The 21,522-nt window shown below is 40.3% G+C and overlaps 1 protein-coding gene across 3 annotated transcripts; it reads right to left on the bottom strand.

Moving 5' to 3' along the window:
- Positions 1-439: 439 nt before the first annotated feature.
- Positions 440-17,647, bottom strand: LOC109425088 (glucose-6-phosphatase 3). 3 transcript variants are annotated; one of them, XM_062850966.1, is made up of 5 exons: positions 17,493-17,647; positions 17,093-17,418; positions 16,820-16,984; positions 944-1,540; positions 440-875 (listed from the first exon to the last, which is right to left on the bottom strand). In XM_062850966.1, the coding sequence occupies exons 2-5, from the start codon at positions 17,152-17,154 to the stop codon at positions 644-646; spliced, it is 1,056 nt and encodes a 351-aa protein (XP_062706950.1). In that variant the 5' UTR covers positions 17,155-17,418; positions 17,493-17,647; the 3' UTR covers positions 440-643. The 3 variants fall into 3 exon arrangements, with proteins under 3 accessions (XP_062706950.1, XP_019555832.3, XP_019555835.3); XM_019700287.3 differs by lacking the exon at positions 17,493-17,647 and having other exon boundaries at positions 17,093-17,479; XM_019700290.3 differs by lacking the exon at positions 17,493-17,647 and having other exon boundaries at positions 17,089-17,479.
- Positions 17,648-21,522: the final 3,875 nt, after the last annotated feature.

Raw genomic sequence — 21,522 nt, forward strand, 5'->3', positions numbered from 1 at the left:
CATGCAACTTTTGGAGGGTGACTTGTATGGGAAATGTCGTACCTAACATAAATCGCTTAAAATTATCAAATTCGAATTGGTAAAACAAAATATTTTGCATGAGTCGTTAATTTAGATGTTAATTGACCAATTAACCTTTTGATTGCTTAAAAAACTGTTTCCATGCTTAATAACTTGCAATCAAAAAAGCCCAAAATCGCATATTTTGCCCTATAAATTGAGGTATAGCTCAAAATTGTGACGTGTTGGAGCGAATCTGAGCCCGGATTCGGATTCAGCGGCCCAAAATCCTTCGGAGACACATAAGTTTGCTCTTGAGACAGATCGAAAGCCAATTTTTGTTACGCTGTGTTATTGGCTTATATCAATTCTAAACCCAATTATCTAATATAAGGAATATAAGGAAAAGATCGGATTAATTATTTTTGACATATAGGAGTACTCTATAAAGCATTCATAGGAAAAGATGTTTATTTAGTTTAGTTTAGAATCATCGTAGGAAATTTACTTATGTTCCAGTAACAGTATCAGCAGATGGCAAATTATGCGCTTGATATGTGGATGAAATAAGCATTATCAAAGTAGTCGTTCTAACAATAAACTATGCTTCAAATGACAGCCTACTGCAGCAGCGAGTAGTAATTTAATTGATTTTAGGCCTACTGTTGCGTTGTACTCTGGAGTCAACTAGGACGCTGGCTGTGGCCGGCACGAGGCGCATATAGCCGTAGGTAAAAAGCAGATGGATTAAAAACGTGTAGAGATAGTAAATTATAACCCCGTAGTAACGTGGCGTGTAGCTAATGGCTATCCATTTGATAGTCATCATTATCAGCGTCAGCGGGACACTCCTTCTCCAGTCGAGCGGCGCAGATCTGCAAGGCGTGAAACAAGATTAACCAGCTATAACCAATGGTTAAATGGCGTGTTTAAACGGACTTACCTCAAAACGGGTCCAACGACGGCAAAGGCAACCAACGATCCGGTGAGACGTATAATACTGAATACCAAGGTAGTGCTCGGATCCAAGTAAAACGGATCATCACACCACTTGAAGGCCATTTTCACCGACCATTGCGGGTCCACTCCGAAAAGCTTCTGACCCCAATAGACCACAAACAATATCAGGCAAATGAGGCTACAATATCCCAGTCTTCGCTTCCGTGTCAGTTTTGTCAAATACTTCTCGAAGCTTAGTGACATAGTCAGCTTGGTCATCCCGATGCCCAGTAAGATCCCAATGATGCACTGGTGTAAAAAGTGACACCCAAAATACATCCTCGAAACGGAAATCAACAGCAACGAAAGATAGTAGCAAGCGCGTAGAACGATCACGGCCGTCCTTCCGTACTGCATCCCCGCTTCTTCGAGCACGGAAAATATCACATACAAGTAGGTTGTGGAAGTCATCAAGTGACCGGACGGATTTCCCGGACTCGGCTCGCAGGTCAGCTCGTTCTGGTACAGCTTTGGACGGTTGAGTGTGGTGAATTCCTTGGTTTCCCGAACCCACCAAAACGGGCGGTCTTCTGCGAGGATCCTGAAAGTAAAGCACCAGCATGAACTTTAGTTGATTATGATAACCAGCTGTAATTGCCAAAATGGCTAGCATACTATCCAAAACTTTATCTTGCATACGGAATATCAGGAATATAAAAGTTGGTCTGAGTTGATATGATGAGATACTTGCTGATCATGGGAAACAAATTCACTTACACAATTCGTTGGATTTTGCCATGGCTCACACGAATTTAGCAAAAACATTGCAAATAAAATATGAACTCCAGTTTTTCTTGTCATAACTAAGAATTCTATAGAAGACTCCACTCGAGTCTCGAATCACATTCAGGATTTTCTAGCACACTATTTCCTTTAGTAAAACTCCAAGGACGAATGCACATATATTGGTGAGCTCGTTCCATGCTATTTTGTTGTTGTGAAATTTAAATGCAATCATTGTATAATAAGGCTTTAAGGGACGAAAAAAAATTCAACCCCATACATTTACGCGTTATACTTCTTGAAACTTTCAGAACAACCAACCCAATCGCGCTTTAATCTATATATGGTCAACGTTAAGTCAGATCGGACCATCTGTTTTTCAATGATTTCGAGAAAATGTCATGTAAGCACCTGAAATTTGAAATCTCTGGCATTATTTTTAGAAATACTATTATTCTTTCATGTAATGACACATCTGCTTCAAAATAACGTCAAAAAGTTCAGGTTTAACGAATTCCTCAGCTTGTCTTTACCTGCCTGAAAAATGCTTTTGGTCGAAATACACCGAACGGTCGAAATACGACCGAACGTGCGAAATTTGATTTTTAACACACTTAGAAATGTCGCAACTCAATTTGGATTAGTGCATATTGTTACTCTTAATTAGCTTAATGATGCGCAACAGATAAAATAGATTCAAATTTACTTTGCAGCTGCAACTTCGCATGTGCTTCTAGCGACGACTTCGATTTGGTGGTGCGACGATAATATGAAACTTGAATTTGTGTAGAAATTGTGCGAATTTTATATGAAAATGGGGCGTTAAGGAATTTTAGGAAAGATTACATGGGCGTAGCTAGAGGGGGGCCTTGCACCACCCCTACCCCCTAACCCGAATAGGAATGAATAACTGCCACATAACTGGAGCATACCAAAGTCAGTTATCATACCAAGACAAGGTATTGGTCGGTTATCCAGGTATTGGAAATAACTTTTTTTGGTATTTTGTAGGTATTGAAGGAATACCTAAACGAGTTATTGGTTTGGTGTTGAGGACTGCTTGAGGGATTATTCAATTATGGAAATATCGCTATTTGTATGGAAAAATCGCCGATTATTATTTAGGTATTGCCATACCTGATGTCATTCACGCGTTATGCACAGAATACACACCAGTTATTATTTTAGGTATTATACCTCTTATGCAGGGCTACTTAATACCTTATTCAGGTTGTAGGTATTCGGTTTTCCATATCTGAGTTAGTTATTCTTCAGCTATTTTCTCCTGCTCGGGAATGCCTAATACCTAGGTATTTCTGTATGTTTTTGGTTTTTGTACATGGTTTGCACAGTATGCCAAATTTTCCGGTTTTTCTCGAAAAATACAAGAAATTTCGCCAAGTACATAGGTATTTCTGTAATTTTGTGATTTTTATTCATGGTATGCACAATATTTCAAATTTTCCGGTTTTCCAGAATTATATTCTGCTACAGAGTGTAATAACTCAAAATTCACGAATTTTCACTAGTATTCAATACAAACAAACGTCATTCCAAGAGCTAAAATCTGTATGAATTCCTCCAGGGATATGGCTGGTTTCCACCTGATAAGTACTGTGTAAAAGGATAGGACAAGTAATGCTCACGTAAAACTTTTGCAATCAAAATTACTTAGGCGTTCGCAGTTGATAAGTAATTCACAGCCAGAAAGATTTGCCAACAGATGGCACTGTCATGCGATGCTGTCAGTCATGTTGTTGATTTTCCGTACGGAATAATATGTCGATGTATTATTCCGTGAGTAAAAGGGACATTTCTCTTTCTTTGTGTTTCTTCTTTCGCGCCTGCGCGTTCACAGTGTGCATTAGTATTTAGCCGTGTCGCTCTATAATGTGTGCTCCGTTGTCCCTCAGCATGGCTGCATCTGAACACGAGATTGAATTTCTTGAGGTTGAATAATTTGCCGTTACGTAGTTTAAAAATTTATAAAGACACCCCAAAACTGAATTGTTTATAAATAGTTCGACTATTGAAAAAAGTAAATAGCATTTGAGTTTAGCTGATGAGGAGACAATGATTCTAAAAACTGTTGCATCATAATCATTCCATTTCGTTTGTTGAATAAAATGTTCTATGGTACACTAGAACCATGAGAAGTAAAGACTGTATTCGATGAAATTTGGACACAGAAAATAATGTATAGCTTTTGATTGCGTTCACAAAATAAAATATTTTTTTTTTGATCAGGAATAATATATAATGTGTAGCTAATACCATAACAATGACAACAAATTCAGTTTGGTATTGGCGCAGTTATTGTTAATATCATAAAATAAGATTTTAGCAAATTTTTTCATCCGTTTTAAAAATTGTAAAGGCTATTATTTTGATGTAACTCGTCAAGACGTCTGAAAATTTGACTCGAAGTTCTTAACAGAGTATCGATAAACTAATTAAAAAATCTTTAAATCGGTTCAATACGTTTTTCTAGTATTCAAAACTCAAATCGCTTCAAGGCATATTTTAGGTACATTTTAACCATTTTATTCCGTGTGTATTTACTATTTTGTTTGTACAACTGTCATGACTGTTCCGATTTTTGTTAGCATTTGAAACTGTAAAACCATTATAAAAACTGTTCTTAGCCAAATTGCTTGAAAACTTTTCAAGTTATAACTGTGTGAATGTCACGATACAAAAAAAACATTTTTGATTATTGTGACTTTGTGCCACATATACGGCTATAACTTTATTACGGCTAGATCAAATTAAATGAAATTTTTACACAATATTTCTTCATGTATACTTTACATACAGAACAGTTTTGATTGAAATCGGTTCAGTATTTTTGAATCTAGAGCTATAACGGTGAAGAAACTTCTCAAATGGCAAAATTCTTGTTTCAACGATATCTCCACCAATATTCAATCGATTTTGATGAAATTTGTATAGTATTAGCTTTACGTAATACACTATTCTTGGTAAAAAAATTAGTCATTTACCATTTTATTATGAAATCTTTCTGAATTCCAACAATTCGTTCCGAGATCCCTACGAGAATTGCTCTAGGATTCCCTCAGAATTTCTGCTTGGGATTCCTCCAGAAATTCCATCCTAGATCTCTCTCGAAATTTATTCAGGATTGCTCCAGGAGTTCTTTCTGAGATAAGGGAGTTCCCTCAGATATTATTCCAGCAATTTGTTTAGGATTTGTTCATAACTTCTAGGACTTCTCTCCAGGATTACTCCTGTAACTCCATACGGGATTCCTTCAGATGTTCCTTCATGGAATTCTCTAGAAATTCTTTCCGAGATTCCTCCAGAAGATGCATATGAAATTATTCTAGAAGTTCTTTCAGGGATTCTTTCACGAGTTTTTTTTATGATTTCTCCAGAACCTTTTGGAATGTCTTCAGATTTTTATCTGGGAAGAAACTATTGAAAGAATCTCTGAAATCGCTGGTGTAGATATTCCCTGCAAAACTGCTGGAGATATTCCTTAAGAAGCTGTTGGAGGAATTTTATAAGGAACTCAAGAGCAAGTCTTGGAGTACTTCCATAAAGAAAAAAAAAACTTCTGGAGTGTTTCCATGAGCAAAATTTAAGAAACTTCCAGAATGAATTCCAAATTATGTAATCTGCAAGGAATCCCAGTAGAATTTCTTGGAGGAATCCCGGAAGGATATCCTGGATAAATTATTGGGCAAATCTTAGGAGGAACTCCTGGAAGTACCTTGACTTATTTTCCAGGAGTCTGGAAGTTCTGAAGAAATTCCGGAAAGAACTTTTGAAAATTCCCGGAAGATAAGTTTCTGGAGAGGTTCCTGATGCCAGGAAGAAAATCCTGGAAAAATACCAGAAGAAACTATGAGAGGAACCCATAAATTTACTCCTAGAGGAAAGAAGGAGTTCCTGGAGGAATCCCAGAAGAAGCTAGAGGAATTACAAAAGGAATTCTTTGAGGATTCACATAAGAAACGTCCAGAGAAAACCTAGATGAATCTCAAAAAGTTGTATCTTAGAAAGAAATCCTGGAAGAATCACTGAAAGAACTCCAGGACGAATCTAAGAATGAATTCCTATAGAAATCCTAGAAGGAATTCCTGAAATGATCCCGGAAGGAATTCCTGCGGCAATCTCCAAATAAATATCTGAGTGAACCCCGGATAAAAAATACTTAAGAAATCCCGAATGAAATATTGTAGAATAGTTCGGAAAAAGTCCTGGTAGAATCTTAGAAAACACCTCTGGAGAAAACCCTGAAGGAACTCCTAGAATATCCCAAAATAAAAAAAAAAAACAAAATAAATAAATCCTGAATTAGAAGAAACTCACGGAGGGATTTTTTGTAGAACTTCTAATGAAAATCTCAGAGACATTTTATAAGAATCCCCTGCGAACTTCAGGTGGATTTTTCGGTGGAACATCTGGAAGAAATTCAAGAGGACTTTCTGTGAAACCCCAAAGAAAAACCTTCGTACGGAATGCCAAAAGATTCATCACAAAGAATCTTTCGTGGTTCTTCATTAAATTCCCCGTGAAGCTTTGTCCTACCTCGTATTTCATCTAAAACTCCACAAGGTAACCGTCAGAGTCCCAGCTGAATTCCTCCCACCGTAGTCCGAACTCCAATATTGCAGAATTTATAATTTGTATCCAACCATAGTTCTCGCTGTAATACCATTAAAAGTTTTTTTTTTAATTTCTTTTTATTTGTGAATTTTAAGTTAGGCTAATTCTTCACACACCCATTAAAAGTTCCCTCAGAATCCCAGCGTCTCTCATTAGCATTTCCCTTGGAACTCCGTTGCACGGTGTCAAAATTTCGATTATTACCGAACTTCCATGTACCTCGGATCTTCTTCACAGAAAGTCAGCATTTTGGCTATACTTTATAATTGGAAAGTTTTAAAATATTCCATCGGGGAAATTTTGATTAATCTAAGTTTTTGGCTATTTTCCATACTAAAATTAATTAAATACTGATTTTAACCAAAAAAACGTCCCATACAAAATGTATGGGAAAATTTTCGCCGATAAAATATTTTCTCGCCTTCCGATTATGAATATATAGCCCAAATACTAACAATTTCCGAAGAAAAATCCGAGGTACATGAAAGTTCGATAAAAATCGAGATTTTGACACCGTGGCGTTGAAATCTCACTATCGCAAAAGTTAAATTTAAATTTCAATCACACTTCCTGAGGAAACGAACAAAATTTCTCTAAGTCCAAATCGTAAACAACAAGGTCACGAAACGCCACACGAACAACGAACAATTTATCTAGCAACCGCCGTATGCAGTGCCCTTTTCTTCACATCCTTCTTACAGCATCGTTTCGTAAAAATGCTGTCGGTTAAACAAATGTCAAAATTACTTACGGAAAAAGGAGGAATTTTACTTGAGCGCTCTACTTGGGAACTGGAAACTTACCAATACCTTCAAAAATTCCTCCCAGTATTTGTTCAAGTAATCATCCTGTGATTCCTTCAGTTATTTCTCAAGAGACTTCTCCAGAAATGTCTCCTTCGTGAAATGCTCCAAGAATTCCTAACATGATTCCTTCAGATTTTTTACAGATGCTTCTGCAAGGATGTATCGACGAATTCCTCCAGGAATCAGTGGGTTCATCATAGAAGACTTCAGAGTTTCCTAAGAATTTCTCTAGGGATTTCACCGGACATTCCTCCGGAATTTTCTCTTGGGATTTCTTTAGAGGTTTCTCCAATGATTGTTTCTGTGTTTTTTTTTCGAGTATTAATTCAGGAATTTCTTCGAGATTTTCAAAGGAATTTCACCAGAGATCCTTATAGATATTTCTGCAGGTATTCGTTCTTCAGGGATTTTTCCACATATTTCTTCAAGAATTCCGCTAGAGATTGCTCCAATTTTACCAAAGATTATTCAAAAATGGGTTTCTACAAGTTTTTTTTACAATGATTCCAGGAATTAGTTAAAGAAACTCAGCTCTTCCTAAGGGACCCCTCATGGAATTGCTTCCAGGATTTCTCATGTTTTTTTTTTTTCAGGAGTTTATCAAAGTATTTCACCAAAAATTCCTCCAGGGATACCCGCGGGAATTCCTTCTGTGATTCTTTCAAGAAATTCCAGGAATAATTTGCAAAATTCTTCCACTTTTCCTGAGTTTTCTTCAGGAATTCCGTCTGGAATTCTTACAGGAACTCCTTCAGGAATTGTTTAGGGATTACTTTATCCCCATTGTCTTGGGATTGCTTCCGGTACTCCTGCTGGAATTTCTTCTGAAATTCATCCAGGTATTCCTTCAGGAACTGCTACAGGAGTTCCTCCACGAACTCTTCTTAGGATTCCTTCAGGATTTTTTAGGAATTCTTCGAAGCATTTCTTTTTTTTTTTTTTTTGCTAGGTTTCTAGCTGCACTCTGAATAGAGTTGAAACCTCTACACTAGACCCGAAGATAGAAAAGAGTACGTGATCTTTCAGAAGCAGTTTGCCAGACGTACGCGGAAAATGATATCCATTAAGACACTGTTGCTTACTGACTCAGAAAGTTACGGTAGAAGGTTGGAAAGTTTTCAATTGGTCAGTCAGTCAGGATTTGCCTATGTAGTGTTATGGTCACACGGTTTGTGTTTGTCGTCTTGTTCGATTTTGTGGTATGGTTCAATATGTTTTTTTCTTCTCGTTAAGTCAGTGGTCGTATGTTTTTTTTTTCATCGAATCAATCAAACCCTGTATGTTAAAATATAGTCGATCCTGTGTCAAATTGTTTTCTTGATTTCGCTAATCGTTTTCTACTTCTCTGTGTTCATCTCTTGTGTCCTTAAATTGTCATCGGTCCAAAACCCTCAAAAACATGCAACTGAATTTCTGATATTTTTCTGTTGGTTCAAAATACCATCTAAGAGATAAACAAAAATACGTCAAGTTGGTCAGTTGATTGCAATAAAATCAACTATTATGTATTCGTCCCCCTACAAATACTATGAAAAATGTTCAAATTCTTTCAATTGTCCTATCGGTCCTACCTAGATAAACCATGTCATTTTCTCAAGCGTAGCCTAGAAATGTCAACCTAGTCATACATAAGTAACGTTGTTCAGTTAATAAAAAGCAGTCAGTTTTTGTCCAAAATGTCACGTCGAACGCATTGACGTCAACAATGCGTTTAAGTGTTCGCACGTTAGCTTCGAATCTATCAGCACAATTAAGTGCTGCAAATCTCCTTCCCACTATTAATTCTTCGGTCGATTTTAATTGCTTTATTTCTAAAAATTCTTTTTTTTCTAAAAATTCGAAAACGCGACTATGACATTAATAAATTACTAATCAAAATCAACCGAGAAACGTGGGAAATAGAGCCCAAACAACATTTTGAAGTCAGCTGGCTGTAAAAGGTTCCAAAACCTGTCACAAATCCTACAATACTTTTATTAGGATTTGTAACGATCATCAAAACCTTCTCAAATCCAACCGTCTTGGAATTATTGCTTGGGAATAGACTCTAGTGAGCCCCGGCGGTTCCTCCGTGTTTATCGAGCATGTCTGATGCATATGTTCAGCCATACTCCATCTGCAGCAGCCGGTTCGTGATGAACCGTTGGAGGCGCATTAAAGTGTTAAAAAGGTGATATGTTTCACTAAAGAACACTACATGACAATAATCAAAATGAAACTCCTTCACTTTAATACCGTCTACCCCTGCGAACTTGGCCAGGGAGGAATTCTTCGAGGCATTTCTCTATGGATTCCTCCAGGAGGTCCTTCAAGGAATTCCTTCCGGGATTCCTTCAGTAGTTTTCCAAAAATTCCTTCAGCGATTACTTCTGATTTACTTCCTCCTTGGATTTCTTTATAAATTCCTCCTAGGATTCCTTCATGTATTACTCCTAACATTTCTACAGGAATTTTTCCTAGGATTACCCTAGGTATTCCTACAGCAGTTCCTTAAGAGATTCCTCTAGAAATTGTTTCAGGGATTCTTCCGGGAATTCCTTCAGTATTTTTTCCAAGTATTCCTTCTGCCATTTCTTCAGATTTACTTCCTCCTGGGAATTCTTCTGATACTCCTCTTAAGATTCCTTCAGGAGTTCCTCCAAGGATTTTTTCTGGGATTCCTCTAGAGATTCCCAGAGGATGCAGAGGTTCCTCCGAGAATTCCTCCTGTGATTTATCCAGGGAATTTATACAGACATTCCTCCAGGCATTTTCCAATAATTGAGGTGGAGTTCGGCCGGCTAAGTGGGTTTGTCCGGAACCGGGCTTGTGATCTTGTGCGGTCTGCTAATTGTTGAGAAGAGAGGGAAGTGAGTGGTAGCGGGTTTCAACTTGTGATAGAAGGTTTACATTAGTGTGAAATAGCTTGATTTTAAGGAAAGCGAGCGGCGCTGATCACGGAAGCTGGATCGTGTGGTCGCAAACAAAATAGTGTTGGGTAGTATGTCGTTGTTCAGTTGGCAAATGGGGATGTGCATTTCGAGAGGATTGAATTAGAAATTCGGAAGAAACCAACGAGAGTAAGTCGGTAACTAACCAAGGTGCGGATGGTGAATTGTTGTAAGTCTGACTGATTTTTATGCGAATAAGGTTATAAACAACGACCCAGGTGGTAAGTTGCATCAAGGTATAATTGGGGTAAGTGGCACAGGAATCAAAAACCCAAGGCATGTGAGCGTACTTTTATTATCGGTTTATATCAGCAAAGGTAAGTCATTATTGAACGATAAAATATTGTTGTAATTTGATGACATATATCTATTTATTCCTTTCACTGTTTATTTGACACAGCTTTTTATAATTTCCATTTTTATATTGTGGGGAGAACACTCACACACACCCACACATACACACGGGGAGGGGTAGCCTAAGGGAGTTAAAAGAACTGATGACCGGACTCAAGTTCGTGGAGTAGCCAGCCTTTTGTCATGAGATAGCAACTTTTGTTGACTACCGAAGGGACTCAGCAATTTTAACTCACCCTGCTACAACAAACCATCAGGTAGATAATTCCCTACCGGAATTATTCTGCAGTCATAGGTAATCCTTGCGCTGATGGTGGGTACACATTTATCATCATCATCATCATCATCATCACATTCCTCCAGGCATTTTCCAGGGTTTTCTCCAGACATTCTACCAAAGATTCCTCCAAGAATTCCTCTAGACATTCTCTTCAGGAATTTCAGAAATTCCTCCAGGAATTTGTCCAGGAATTGATCCAGAAATTTACCCAAGAATTCCTCCAGGAATGTCTCCAAGAATTTCTCCAGGAAATTTTCCAGGGATTCCTTCAGAAATTCCTCCAGGTATTCCGCCAGGAATTCATCCAGGAATTTCTCCAGAGATTCCTTCAGGGATGTCTCCAGCAATTCATTTAGTATTTCCTCCAAGGATTCCTCCAGGAATTCCTCCAGAAATTCATCCAAGAATTTCTCCAGAAAGGAATGTCTCCTGAAATTTCTCAAGGAATTTCTCCCAAAATTTCTTCAGGGATTCCTCCCAGAATTTCTTCAGGGATTTCTCCTAGAATTCATTCACTATTTCCTCCAGGTATGCCTTCAGAAATTCATTTAGGGATTCCTGCAGGGCTTTCTTCAGGATTTTTTTTGCAGGGAATATTCCAGAAATTTCTCTGGGAATTCCTATATGTATTCCTTCTGAAATGCCTCCTGGAATTCCTTTTGAGAGTTCCTCTAGGGTTTCCCCCTGGAATTTCATCAAGAATTCTTCCATGAATTCTTTCAGGTCTTCCTCCAAGAATTCCTCCAGAATTTCATGGATATGAAGATTTTTTTGAATTTCTATAATGATTGCTAAAGGAAATTCTCCACCGATTTGTATCGGAATTCCTCAAGATAATTTTGAGGAAAATAAACAGGAGCCAGGAAATTCTTCAAGAAGTCATCAATGAATTCTTGCAACCTTTTCTCCAAAAAATCGTTCAGAATTTTATCCACGCATGTGTTCATTAATCCATCCATGAATTCCTTGGAGAAATTTCTGTGGGACCCCTTGAAGAAATTTGTGCAGGATTGCTTTGAGGATGAATGTGCCCATCCTTGTAGGACGCCCATCTGAAGGAAAATCGTAGAAAAATCCCAGAAGGAATCTTCGTAACATATCTTGAAGAAATCTTGGTGAATCTCTTGAATACTCAAAGAAAAAGATTAAATCTTTACTGGAATTGCTTAAAGAATTCTTAAACAATATGAGAGAAAGAGAGGACTTGACTAGGGAATCTTTGGACGTTTTCCTACAGCAAGTATTGGAGGAATTTCTGAAGAAATCCCTGCAGGTATACCTTAAAAAAAAATGCTTGAAGAAATTGCTATGAAATCTTTGAAATGACTTTAAGAAAAATCGTTTGAAGGAGTTCCCAAAGCTTTCACTGGAGCAACTTTCAAAGGAATTTGTTATTTTTCCTTGAAGTAACTCCTAGATGATTCGTAAAAGACATTCAAGAAGGAATTATTGTAGATGCTTCTCATGGAATATTTGGAAAAAAAATACTCGATGATTGCGTTGGAAAAACTTCTTAGAGGTTTCGTGAAAGAAATGTGGAAGAGTTGTTGGTGTTATTGCTAAACTGCTGTGAATCGCAAGTCAGTCCCATATGTAAAAAGTAGGCATTGAGAAAATGGACTCTGAAGTTTTAAAAAACGATTTCTATGTGAAATTTCAAAAAATCGCCATAAATTGAATACTACTGCGATCATCATGAAACTTTCACAAATTGTTTCAAACGTGAAAACGTAACTGCGAAAAATATAAAACTGGCTAATACAGTGTCCGATTTTGTACTGCAAGGTTAATAAGTTCATAATGGGACTGACTTGCGATTACTTTTCATTATGGGACAATCTGACTTGGTGTAGTTTTTCGATTTTACTGAACAAACTATATAATTTTATTCACACAGCTGTAAGACCATCCGAAGAAAGATCGAAAACTACCATTAACTCAATTTTGCCCAAAATGCAGATGGGACTGACTTACGATTCACGGCAGTAAACAAATCTTTGAAAATATTAATAGAAAAAAATCCTGATGGAAACCTTGGAAAAATTTTGTAACGTTTTTTGAAGGAATTCCAGTAGAACTTCTTGTAGGTACAGGGGATAGACAAAATGATCGGGACAGGCAAAAATTTCACTTTTCAAAAAATGTTCAACTAGCTGTAACTTTTCGAAAAGTGCATCAAATATTCTCAAATTTTTACTGTAAGTTCATTAACTAGTTGTGTATCAGTGGTCCAAATTTGGGAAAGATCGGGCTATTCTCCACGAAGTTATAAAGATTCTTGGAAAAGGTAAAATTATCCGATAGCCAACTTTGAGCTGTTATATCTCCGGATTCAGTGAACCAAATGTAATGAAATTTTGACCATTTATGACTTGTATAATGAGCTATGAAAAACCGTTGACGCAACTTAAAATTCTCAACACGGAAGAAAATTAAAACGATTAGATTATTTTTCTAATAAAACACCAAATTATCCAAAACTTCAACATCATTTCAAAATTCAAGATGCAAATTATAGTTCATTTAATTTCCCTCTAATTGACTAATATATAAATGTGTTTTGAAGGAAAGTAACAACATAGCCGCCAATAAATTGAAAAAGTAATGGAATACATATTGAAAATAGACCAATTTTCTAAAAAATCGTGAAAAAAATAAAATCGTTATAACTTTTTCTCTTGTTAAAAATTTCAAGTTAATTTGAATGTTTTTCAGAGATCATTATATAAGTCATGAATGGTCAAAATTTCATTACAATCGGTTCATTGAATCCGGAGATGTAGCAGCTCAAAGTTGGCTATCGGATAATTTTACCTTTTTCAAGAATATTTATAACTCCGTGGAAAATGGGCCGATCTTACCCAAATTTGGACCACTGATACACAACTAGTTGTTGAACTTACAGTAAAAATTTGAGAATATTCGATGCACTTTTCGAAAAGTTACAGCTAGTTGAACTTTTTTTGAAAAGTGAAAGTTTTGCCTGTCCCGATCATTTTGTCTATCCCCTGTATTTCTGTGAGAATTCTTAAACTATTTATTTGAATTCCTGAAGAAATCATTGGAGGAATTCAGTAATCCTCGGAATGATTATTGGGAAAATTTCTGAAGCATTCCTAGCCAAAAGAATTCTCTTAAGGAATTTCAATTGATTTTTTGAAATAATTTGCGTAAGAATCTTCGGAAAAAAATCTTGCAGGAGTATTTGTCAAAGTACTTGACAAAATCCTTGCATGAGAAAATTTCCGACGGATTTTTGGTAGATTCTCTTACAAAATTATTTGTGAAATTTCTGAAGAAATCATGTTTGAATTTTTCAGTGGACTACTAGGAGAATTGCTTGATGAAATATTTTTAAGAAATTCCAAAAGAAAAGATGAATAAATTCTGAAATAATCTTTCAAGAAATCGCAAGAGGATTTATTCAATGAACTATTAAAGAAATCTTTGGAAAAATTGCTGAAAGAATGTTGGGAGGAAATCCTTTAGAATTTCGAATAAAACTTTGGTAGAATTCCTAAAGCAATCCCTAGAGAAATTCCAAAAGGAATCCTTGGTAGAATTCTCGGAGTAATTATTCAATTAATCAAACAAGATATGCTTGGGTGAATGATTGATGAAACCTTTGAAAAAGTTTGTAAGAAGATACTTAAAAAACTTTTGGAAACATCTATGTATAATTTTCAAAAAACCTTGAAAAATCCCGATGCTATTCTTGAAGAATCCTCTATGAAATTTTAGCCCTGATTCAATCACCAAAGGGATGCGTCTAGTCATTCTTAAAGAATTCCTGAAGAAAGTGACAAAACAGTAACCCATGAAGAACCTTTGGAGAAGTAATTGACATCAATAAAGGAATATTTGGAAGATATTCAGAAAGAAACCATGGAGGAATGTTTGAAGAAATGGAAGAAGGACTCTGGCGGAATTCCGATATAGTTGCTTGCAAACATATCTAGTTCCGCAGGAATCATTGAGAAAGTTTTTGTAATAATTCTCTCTGCAATTTTCTAAAAAAGTTCTTTTTATGATTTGTTTTTTGAATGATCTTCTAGACGAGTTCTCAGAGATATCATTGATAGAGTCCTTGGTGGACTTCCTGATCAAATATTTCGAGAAATTCTTGATGAAGTCTTTGCAAGAATCGTTTGAAGTACTCTGAGGTACTTTTGAAAACATCCTCGGAGACAACACTCTCAGAGAATTCAGAGGAGTACATGAAAAAATACTGAATGACAGCCTTGCGTTAACCACTTAAAAGATTCTTGAGAACAAATTATTCTTCAATAAAGATTTCTTGAAAAAAAAAACGCTTATGCAATCTTTGAAGGATTTCCTAAAGTACCTCAGTTAGCTTCACGAGGACCTACAAATTTGCTTTCGCACCAGGCCACCAAATATCTAGCTACGCCACTGTATTTGGTTACAGGTTTTTTCGGTAGCACCTGCAGGAATTCAGTCAACAATTTCTCTAGAAATTTTATTGAAATCCTGTGGCCGAATTCCGGCGCACTTTTTCTTCGAAGAGAAGAAATTTTCTTCCATTGCCTACCAGCAAGAAAATTTTCTTCTCTTCGAAGAAAAAGTGCGCCGGAATTCGCCTACTGGTATATAAAAAATTGCCTCATTATAATTCACAAAAAAAAACTTTATCTTCTTTTACTGAATTTCAGTCCATATATCTTGACTGAAATTCCACATAAAATTTCCTAAACCAAACTACTTTTCCATAGTTATGCTTTGAAACGAACTTTGACCCCGGGAGTCATTTGCTCCGCCCCAGAGGGGGACGGGCCGAAACCCCAAGCGGCTGGTCTGAGCCAGCGGCCGCTTCGGGGTGGGCACTCAAGGCCGTCTTTTGGGCTCCCGGGTCCCAGGGCGTTTAGCTGGGGAAGTTTTCGGACGGTGGGGTTTCCTAAAAGCTAAACAATTATCTTTTAATTTAGTGTATTCATCCAAACTGGTACGTACACGGTAGTGATGCGGTGGATCTTCATGCAGGAGGAGTACACGCGGAAAGCAACCACGTGTCTTGAAGTTACCCGCCCCGCTGCTCTGGGTGAGGGGGGGATGGCGGTTGACGATTGCCCCGCGATCTTGGATCCCGACGCGATCGCAGATGTCCGAGGTTCTTGTTAGTTGCACTGGTGGTTGACGGCCCGCCCCATGAAAAGGGGGGGCTGGGGGTGTTCGCAGTGTCTGTTGATGGATGGCGTAGAGGTCATGCGGAGGTAAATTCGGTCGTCCGACGTTCAGCCGAAATCGATGTCGAATGGCGATCTGTGCTAGGGCCTGAAGCTCGTTGGCGACACGGCCGGACCATCCCCTAAATGAGGGGGGGGGTTGTTCGTGGTTGAGTTGAAGCGTCAGGTGTCCCATCAAATTCGCGGATAGATGCTTGTCAGCTTCCACATTGTCGGATCTCGGGTCGGCTCAAGGGAGGACGTCTCTGGCGACCGACCCTCGGCTATAGATACTGATTGGCGAACTTCAGCCTTCACGAGTCCTTTGGGCGGCAACTCGATGGCTCTAGCTACTTTCCGGCACACCTTGTCTGTTATCTGGGTGATCACTGACTCCCCGTTCATCACTTCACTCGGTCCGAAGACCCGACTCCCTACTTCGTTCGTCAATCTTCGCCTTTTTGTTTCCGTTCCCATAGCACCATACTTCACTTGGATGTTTGCAACCGCCACCCACCTCACCAATCTGTGTTTTAGTACTCTGCTACCAACACCGTACACTCAGATTGAAATGATCGTTTAAAATCTATCTGCACAATGGACATATCCACCGATGAACCGAATTTATCGCGGTCCGAGAATTTTGACACTAGAGCGGGGCCGTTCCAATCAGAATTGGACGATTCTAATTGGAACAGACCCCGCTCTAGTGTCAAAATTCTCGGACCGCGATGAATTTGGTTCATCGGTGGATAAGTCCACCGTGTGGTTTCCCTATCTTCCCACACCGTAGAAAAGTAAGCAAAGTGTTACCGTACGGTAACAGCTTCAATTGGCTAAAGTCTAGATTACTGAATTTTAGAAAATCATACAAATAGGTACATACCACTAAAAAAAATCAGTCCAACTTACCATTTTATCAAAGTATTAGCGTACTCGGTCAGCAGAACGCTCAACAGCAGTCTGGAATACACGCGAGTGCTGAGTCCTGCCACCAATGGAATCACCGTCAGGAACAGGATCTTCGGGTCGAAGGCCTTGGTGACGAGGGCCAGAAAGTCTTCATATCGCGAAAAGCTGAAAATCAATTTAGAGAAACAGAACACAAAACAGACCCGAATTCCAAAATCAGTGCTGCGGTATAGCTCACAAGGGTGATTCATTGGCAAGCGTCTCCTTACTTACACATCCTGCACGTACAAAATCTGATAAATTTCACGCTTCAAAAGATAACTGTACAATTTCATAACCGGGCCGCAAATGATTAACCAACCAACGTGTCGAAAGTATCGGAAAACTGCTTCGCCGATTATTTAGTGTGAAGGCTCATCACAGGTTTCTATTTTTGCCCTCAATGCCTATCGACGCTGCAGACTGGGCGTGAATCCTTTCTCTTGCGCTAAACGTATAGGCCGAGGGCCGAATTTTTTTTCTCTCCTGCAAGGATAGGGCAGTGGAGACGGGGGGAAATCGGAAAGGAGTGCAAATAATTTAGGATGTGTCAGCATCAGCTGATTAAGGATCAGGAAGAAAGAAGGACTTTAAAACCGATGTGTATGTTATTAAATTGACGGAAAATCGATACCTGATACAGGGTTCGGTGCCAAAGTGGAACGCATGCGCCGGAAGTAGCACGTGCTTTTGATTTGGGGAGAACCGGCTGTTGGTTTGATTTGGCGCGAATATGACGGATGACTGTTTAGAAACGAGTTTTCACGGTTTACTAGATTAGGCTACAATGCGCGTCGAATAATTGGATTCATTTCATCGAAATCTTAGAACGCAAACCCTAAGGCCATTACATTATGGGCTGCAAAACGGTGAGTCGAAATGGAGGGTGTCCAACATCGCTATGGTCCTCACAAGTTCCTACTTCATGCTTCATGGGTCAAGCAATGACAAATACCGCCAGCTAAAAGTTGTGTGCTTAGCTGGTAGTGCAGCCTGGACACTGTTGTCCTTCTGACTTCAGCTAGATTGAGGAGCTACGTCCCGAGCATCTGTTAATCAAGGAGGTGCAGCTCAAACAGCATCTGTTATGGCATCCAGCGGCTGAGTATGAAATGCTCCTCCACCTCCTCTACCTAAGGTGGCAGCCCCACCATGGTGGATAGGGGACCTTGGCCCAACAACCTACTGTTTCCGAAACCAAAAAACCATTACAGAAACCGAAAATGAAAGATTACGAACTGATTCAACGGCAACGACTTTTAGCGCGAAACAACGGACAAGAATTGGCACTTGGAATGTATTAACCCCAGCCCACCAGGGTTAACTGGCACTACTAGCTAATGAGGCATGCAGTATGAAGCTTGAGATCCTAGGACTGAGGGAAGTCCGTTAGCCGAACTTTGGAGAACTCAGATTGGCGTCGGTCAAATTCTGCTATACTCTGCCCTACTAGATGAACACGCTCCACGCCACCGTGGAGTTGGTTTCCTGCTCAGCGCTCACGCTCACGCTGCGCTCATGAAGTGGGAAGTTATTAATGAGAGGATAATTGTAGCCAGATTCAGAACACGGGTTCGAAACCTTACCATGCCATGATTCAATGTTACGCGCCAACCGATGCTGCCGAATTGCAAGACCAAGAGAACTTTTACAGTCAACTGAACGCTGTCGTGGACAAGATTCCAATAGGTGATATCAAGATCCTCAATGGCGACTTCAACGCGAAGGTTGGTTCCGACAACTCGGACTATGAGCACGTCATGGGACGCCATGGTCTCGGTGAAATGAGCGAAAACGGATAGCTGTATGCAGAGTTTTGTGGCATAAATGACATGGTGAATGGGGGATCGCTCTTTCCTCATCGACCAGTGCACAAAGTTACATGGGTTTCCAGTGATGGCGTCACGGAATATCAAACCAACCACATCTGCATCAGTCGAAAATGGAGACGGAGCCTTCATGATGTGCGGAACAAACGTAGCGTCGACATTGCGTCCGACCATCATCTCCTAATCGGCGAGATCCGACTGCGCATTGCTAGGATCCATCGACAGGAGAAAATCGGACGCCGGTTCAACACACGCTTACTGGAAGACGCTGCAGTGAAAAGGTCCTCCTTCGAGGAGCTAGAGAACCGTGCTGCGGATATCCCAGCAGGTGGAAGCGTAGAAGATCAATGGAGTGCCATCAAGAACGCCTTCATCGCCACCGGCGAGAATAATTTGGGTGAACTACGCACCCGAAGAAAGCAGTGGATCACAGATGATATCTGGAGGAAGATAGAGGAGCAAATAAACGACAAAGCCGCGATAGAGCGAGCGAAAACACGAGGAGCCAAAGCCGTAGCCCATCAGCACTGTTCAGCTCTCGAGAAGGAAGTGAAACGCTCATGCTCATGCTCATATGCCGAGCTATTGGACAGGATTCGGGATAACGCTGTGAACACCTTCGATGCCTCCTCGCAGCCACGTCGACTGTTGAAGTCCAGCCGATCATCAATCCACACCCCACTTTCACTTCTCGCTTCCAGTCGATGGAGAGTTCTCCGACTGTTATTTCAACATTATCAAGTAACCAAAAGTTTAGATACAAGGGTACTTTATAAGCTAAGCAGCTTATTCAAGGTTGCTCATTAGCCTTCTAAGCAGCTTAATTTTTAAGTAATTTTGGAACTTGAAAGTTCACATAAGCACGCTGGATAGCCTTCTAAGCAGCTTCTGACAGAACTTTGACAAAATTCATACAGAAACAAAAATGTGTTTTTCAGTATCACAACTCTGTTGGTGGGTTTGTGATTCATGTCTGGAAATTGCTTCTGATAATTATATTTTCAAACATGTCGCTGCTACGTAGATTTGAACTGGATCCTCCTGCGTAACCTCGTGCGTGACAGCCTGCCGACTTACCGCTGCGCAGCTGAAGACACTTTCTTGACAAAGTCTAACTAACTTCACTACTGTACAAATGTGCAAAACTAACTGCCGACAGAGGAAGAGCGAAACGAACGGCGGGTGGTGTTCGCCGCTGCAAAAGCCGCGCTCAAGACCGAGATAAGAGCAAGCAAAAAGGCCTGCTTTGAGGGTCTCTGTCAGAGTGCCAATACGAACCCGTGGGGTGACGCCTACAGGATCGTTATGGCCAAGACGAGAGGTGTGATGGCTCCTACAGAGCAATCTCCAGAGATGTTGGAGGGGATCATTGGAGGACTTTTTCCGCGTCATGATCCTAGTCCTTGGCCTCCTTTCGTAGGACAGCCGGGGACTGGGGCTGGCGATGAGGAAAGGATCACCGATGTGGAACTTGCGGGGATAGCTAAGTCCCTTAGCGTAGGTAAGGCCCCTGGTCCGGACGGAGTTCCGAACCTGGCCTTAAAAGTAGCTATTGCAGAAGCTCCCGAGATGTTCAGGTCTGCTATGCAGAAATGCCTGGACGAGGGAGTTTTCCCAGAAGCTTGGAAGAGGCAGAGCCTGGTACTATTGCCAAAGGCGGGGAAACCACCCGGAGACCCGTCGGCATATAGACCAATATGCTTGATTGACACGGCGGAGAAGGTGCTCGAAAAGATCATCCTCAATAGAATGTTGAAGTTCACTGAGGGCGTAAATGGTCTCTCGAGCAACCAGTATGGCTTCCGGAAGGGGAGGTCCACCGTAGACGCTATCTTGTCGGTTACAAAAACCGCCGAGAAAGCACTCGAGCCTAAGAGGAGGGGAATTCGCTTCTGCGGGGTAGTGACTCTGGATGTAAGGAATGCATTTAATAGCGCCAGTTGGGCTGCTATTGCCGATGCGCTCTTACGTCTGGGGATACCGGAGTACTTGTATAAGATTCTCGGAAGCTACTTCCAGAATCGCGTACTAGTTTACGACACGGAGGTGGGTCGGAAGTGCTTTCACATAACCTCAGGAGTCCCGCAAGGTTCCATCCTGGGTCCGGTGTTATGGAATGTCATGTACGACGAGGTGTTGAGGTTAGAGTACCCAGTGGGAGTGGTGATTGTCGGATTTGCCGACGATACTACGCTCGAAGTCTACGGTGAAACGATCGAGGAGGTGAAGTTGACTACCGACCACTCGATCAAGGTTGTGGAGGCGTGGATGCGATCCAGAAAACTGGAGCTGGCTCACCACAAGACAGAGGTGACGGTTGTTAACAACATGCAGTCGGCGCAGCAGACGGAGATCAGTGTAGGAGAGTGCACTATCCTGTCGAAGCGCTCTGTCAAGCACTTGGGCGTGATGATCGACGATAAGCTTACCTTCGGTAGCCACGTCGATTATGCCTGTAAAAGAGCCTCCACAGCTATTGCGGCACTGTCCCGGATGATGTCCAATAGCTCAGCGGTGTACGCCAGTAAGCGCAAGCTTCTGGCTAGTGTTGCTACGTCCATACTTAGGTATGGCGGCCCGGCGTGGGGCACCGCGCTAAGTACTAAATGCTACCGACGGAAGCTGGAAAGTACTTACAGGCTTATGTGTCTGAGGGTTGCAAGCGCGTACCGTACCGTGCCACACGACGCTCTCTGTGTCATTACTGGTATGGTGCCTATCAGCATTCTTATCAGTGAGGACATGGAGTGCTTCGAAATTCGCGGCACAAGAGGCATACGCAAGGCTGTCAGGATGGCCTCTATGGTCAAATGGCAGCGCGCGTGGGACAGTTCC

This window comes from Aedes albopictus, chromosome 2 (assembly GCF_035046485.1).
Source record: "Aedes albopictus strain Foshan chromosome 2, AalbF5, whole genome shotgun sequence".
Lineage (NCBI taxonomy): Eukaryota > Metazoa > Arthropoda > Insecta > Diptera > Culicidae > Aedes > Aedes albopictus.

Bases quoted from the DNA above. Each gene is read 5' to 3' on its own strand.
- LOC109425088 (XM_062850966.1), bottom strand. From the start codon at position 17,154: ATGAAATTGTACAGTTATCTTTTGAAGCGTGAAATTTATCAGATTTTG. The intron at 16,985-17,092 runs GTAAGTAAGGAG...ATTGATTTTCAG, and splicing joins ATTTTGTACGTGCAGGATGT to CTTTTCGCGATATGAAGACT. The intron at 876-943 runs GTAAGTCCGTTT...CACGCCTTGCAG, and splicing joins GTCGTTGGACCCGTTTTGAG to ATCTGCGCCGCTCGACTGGA.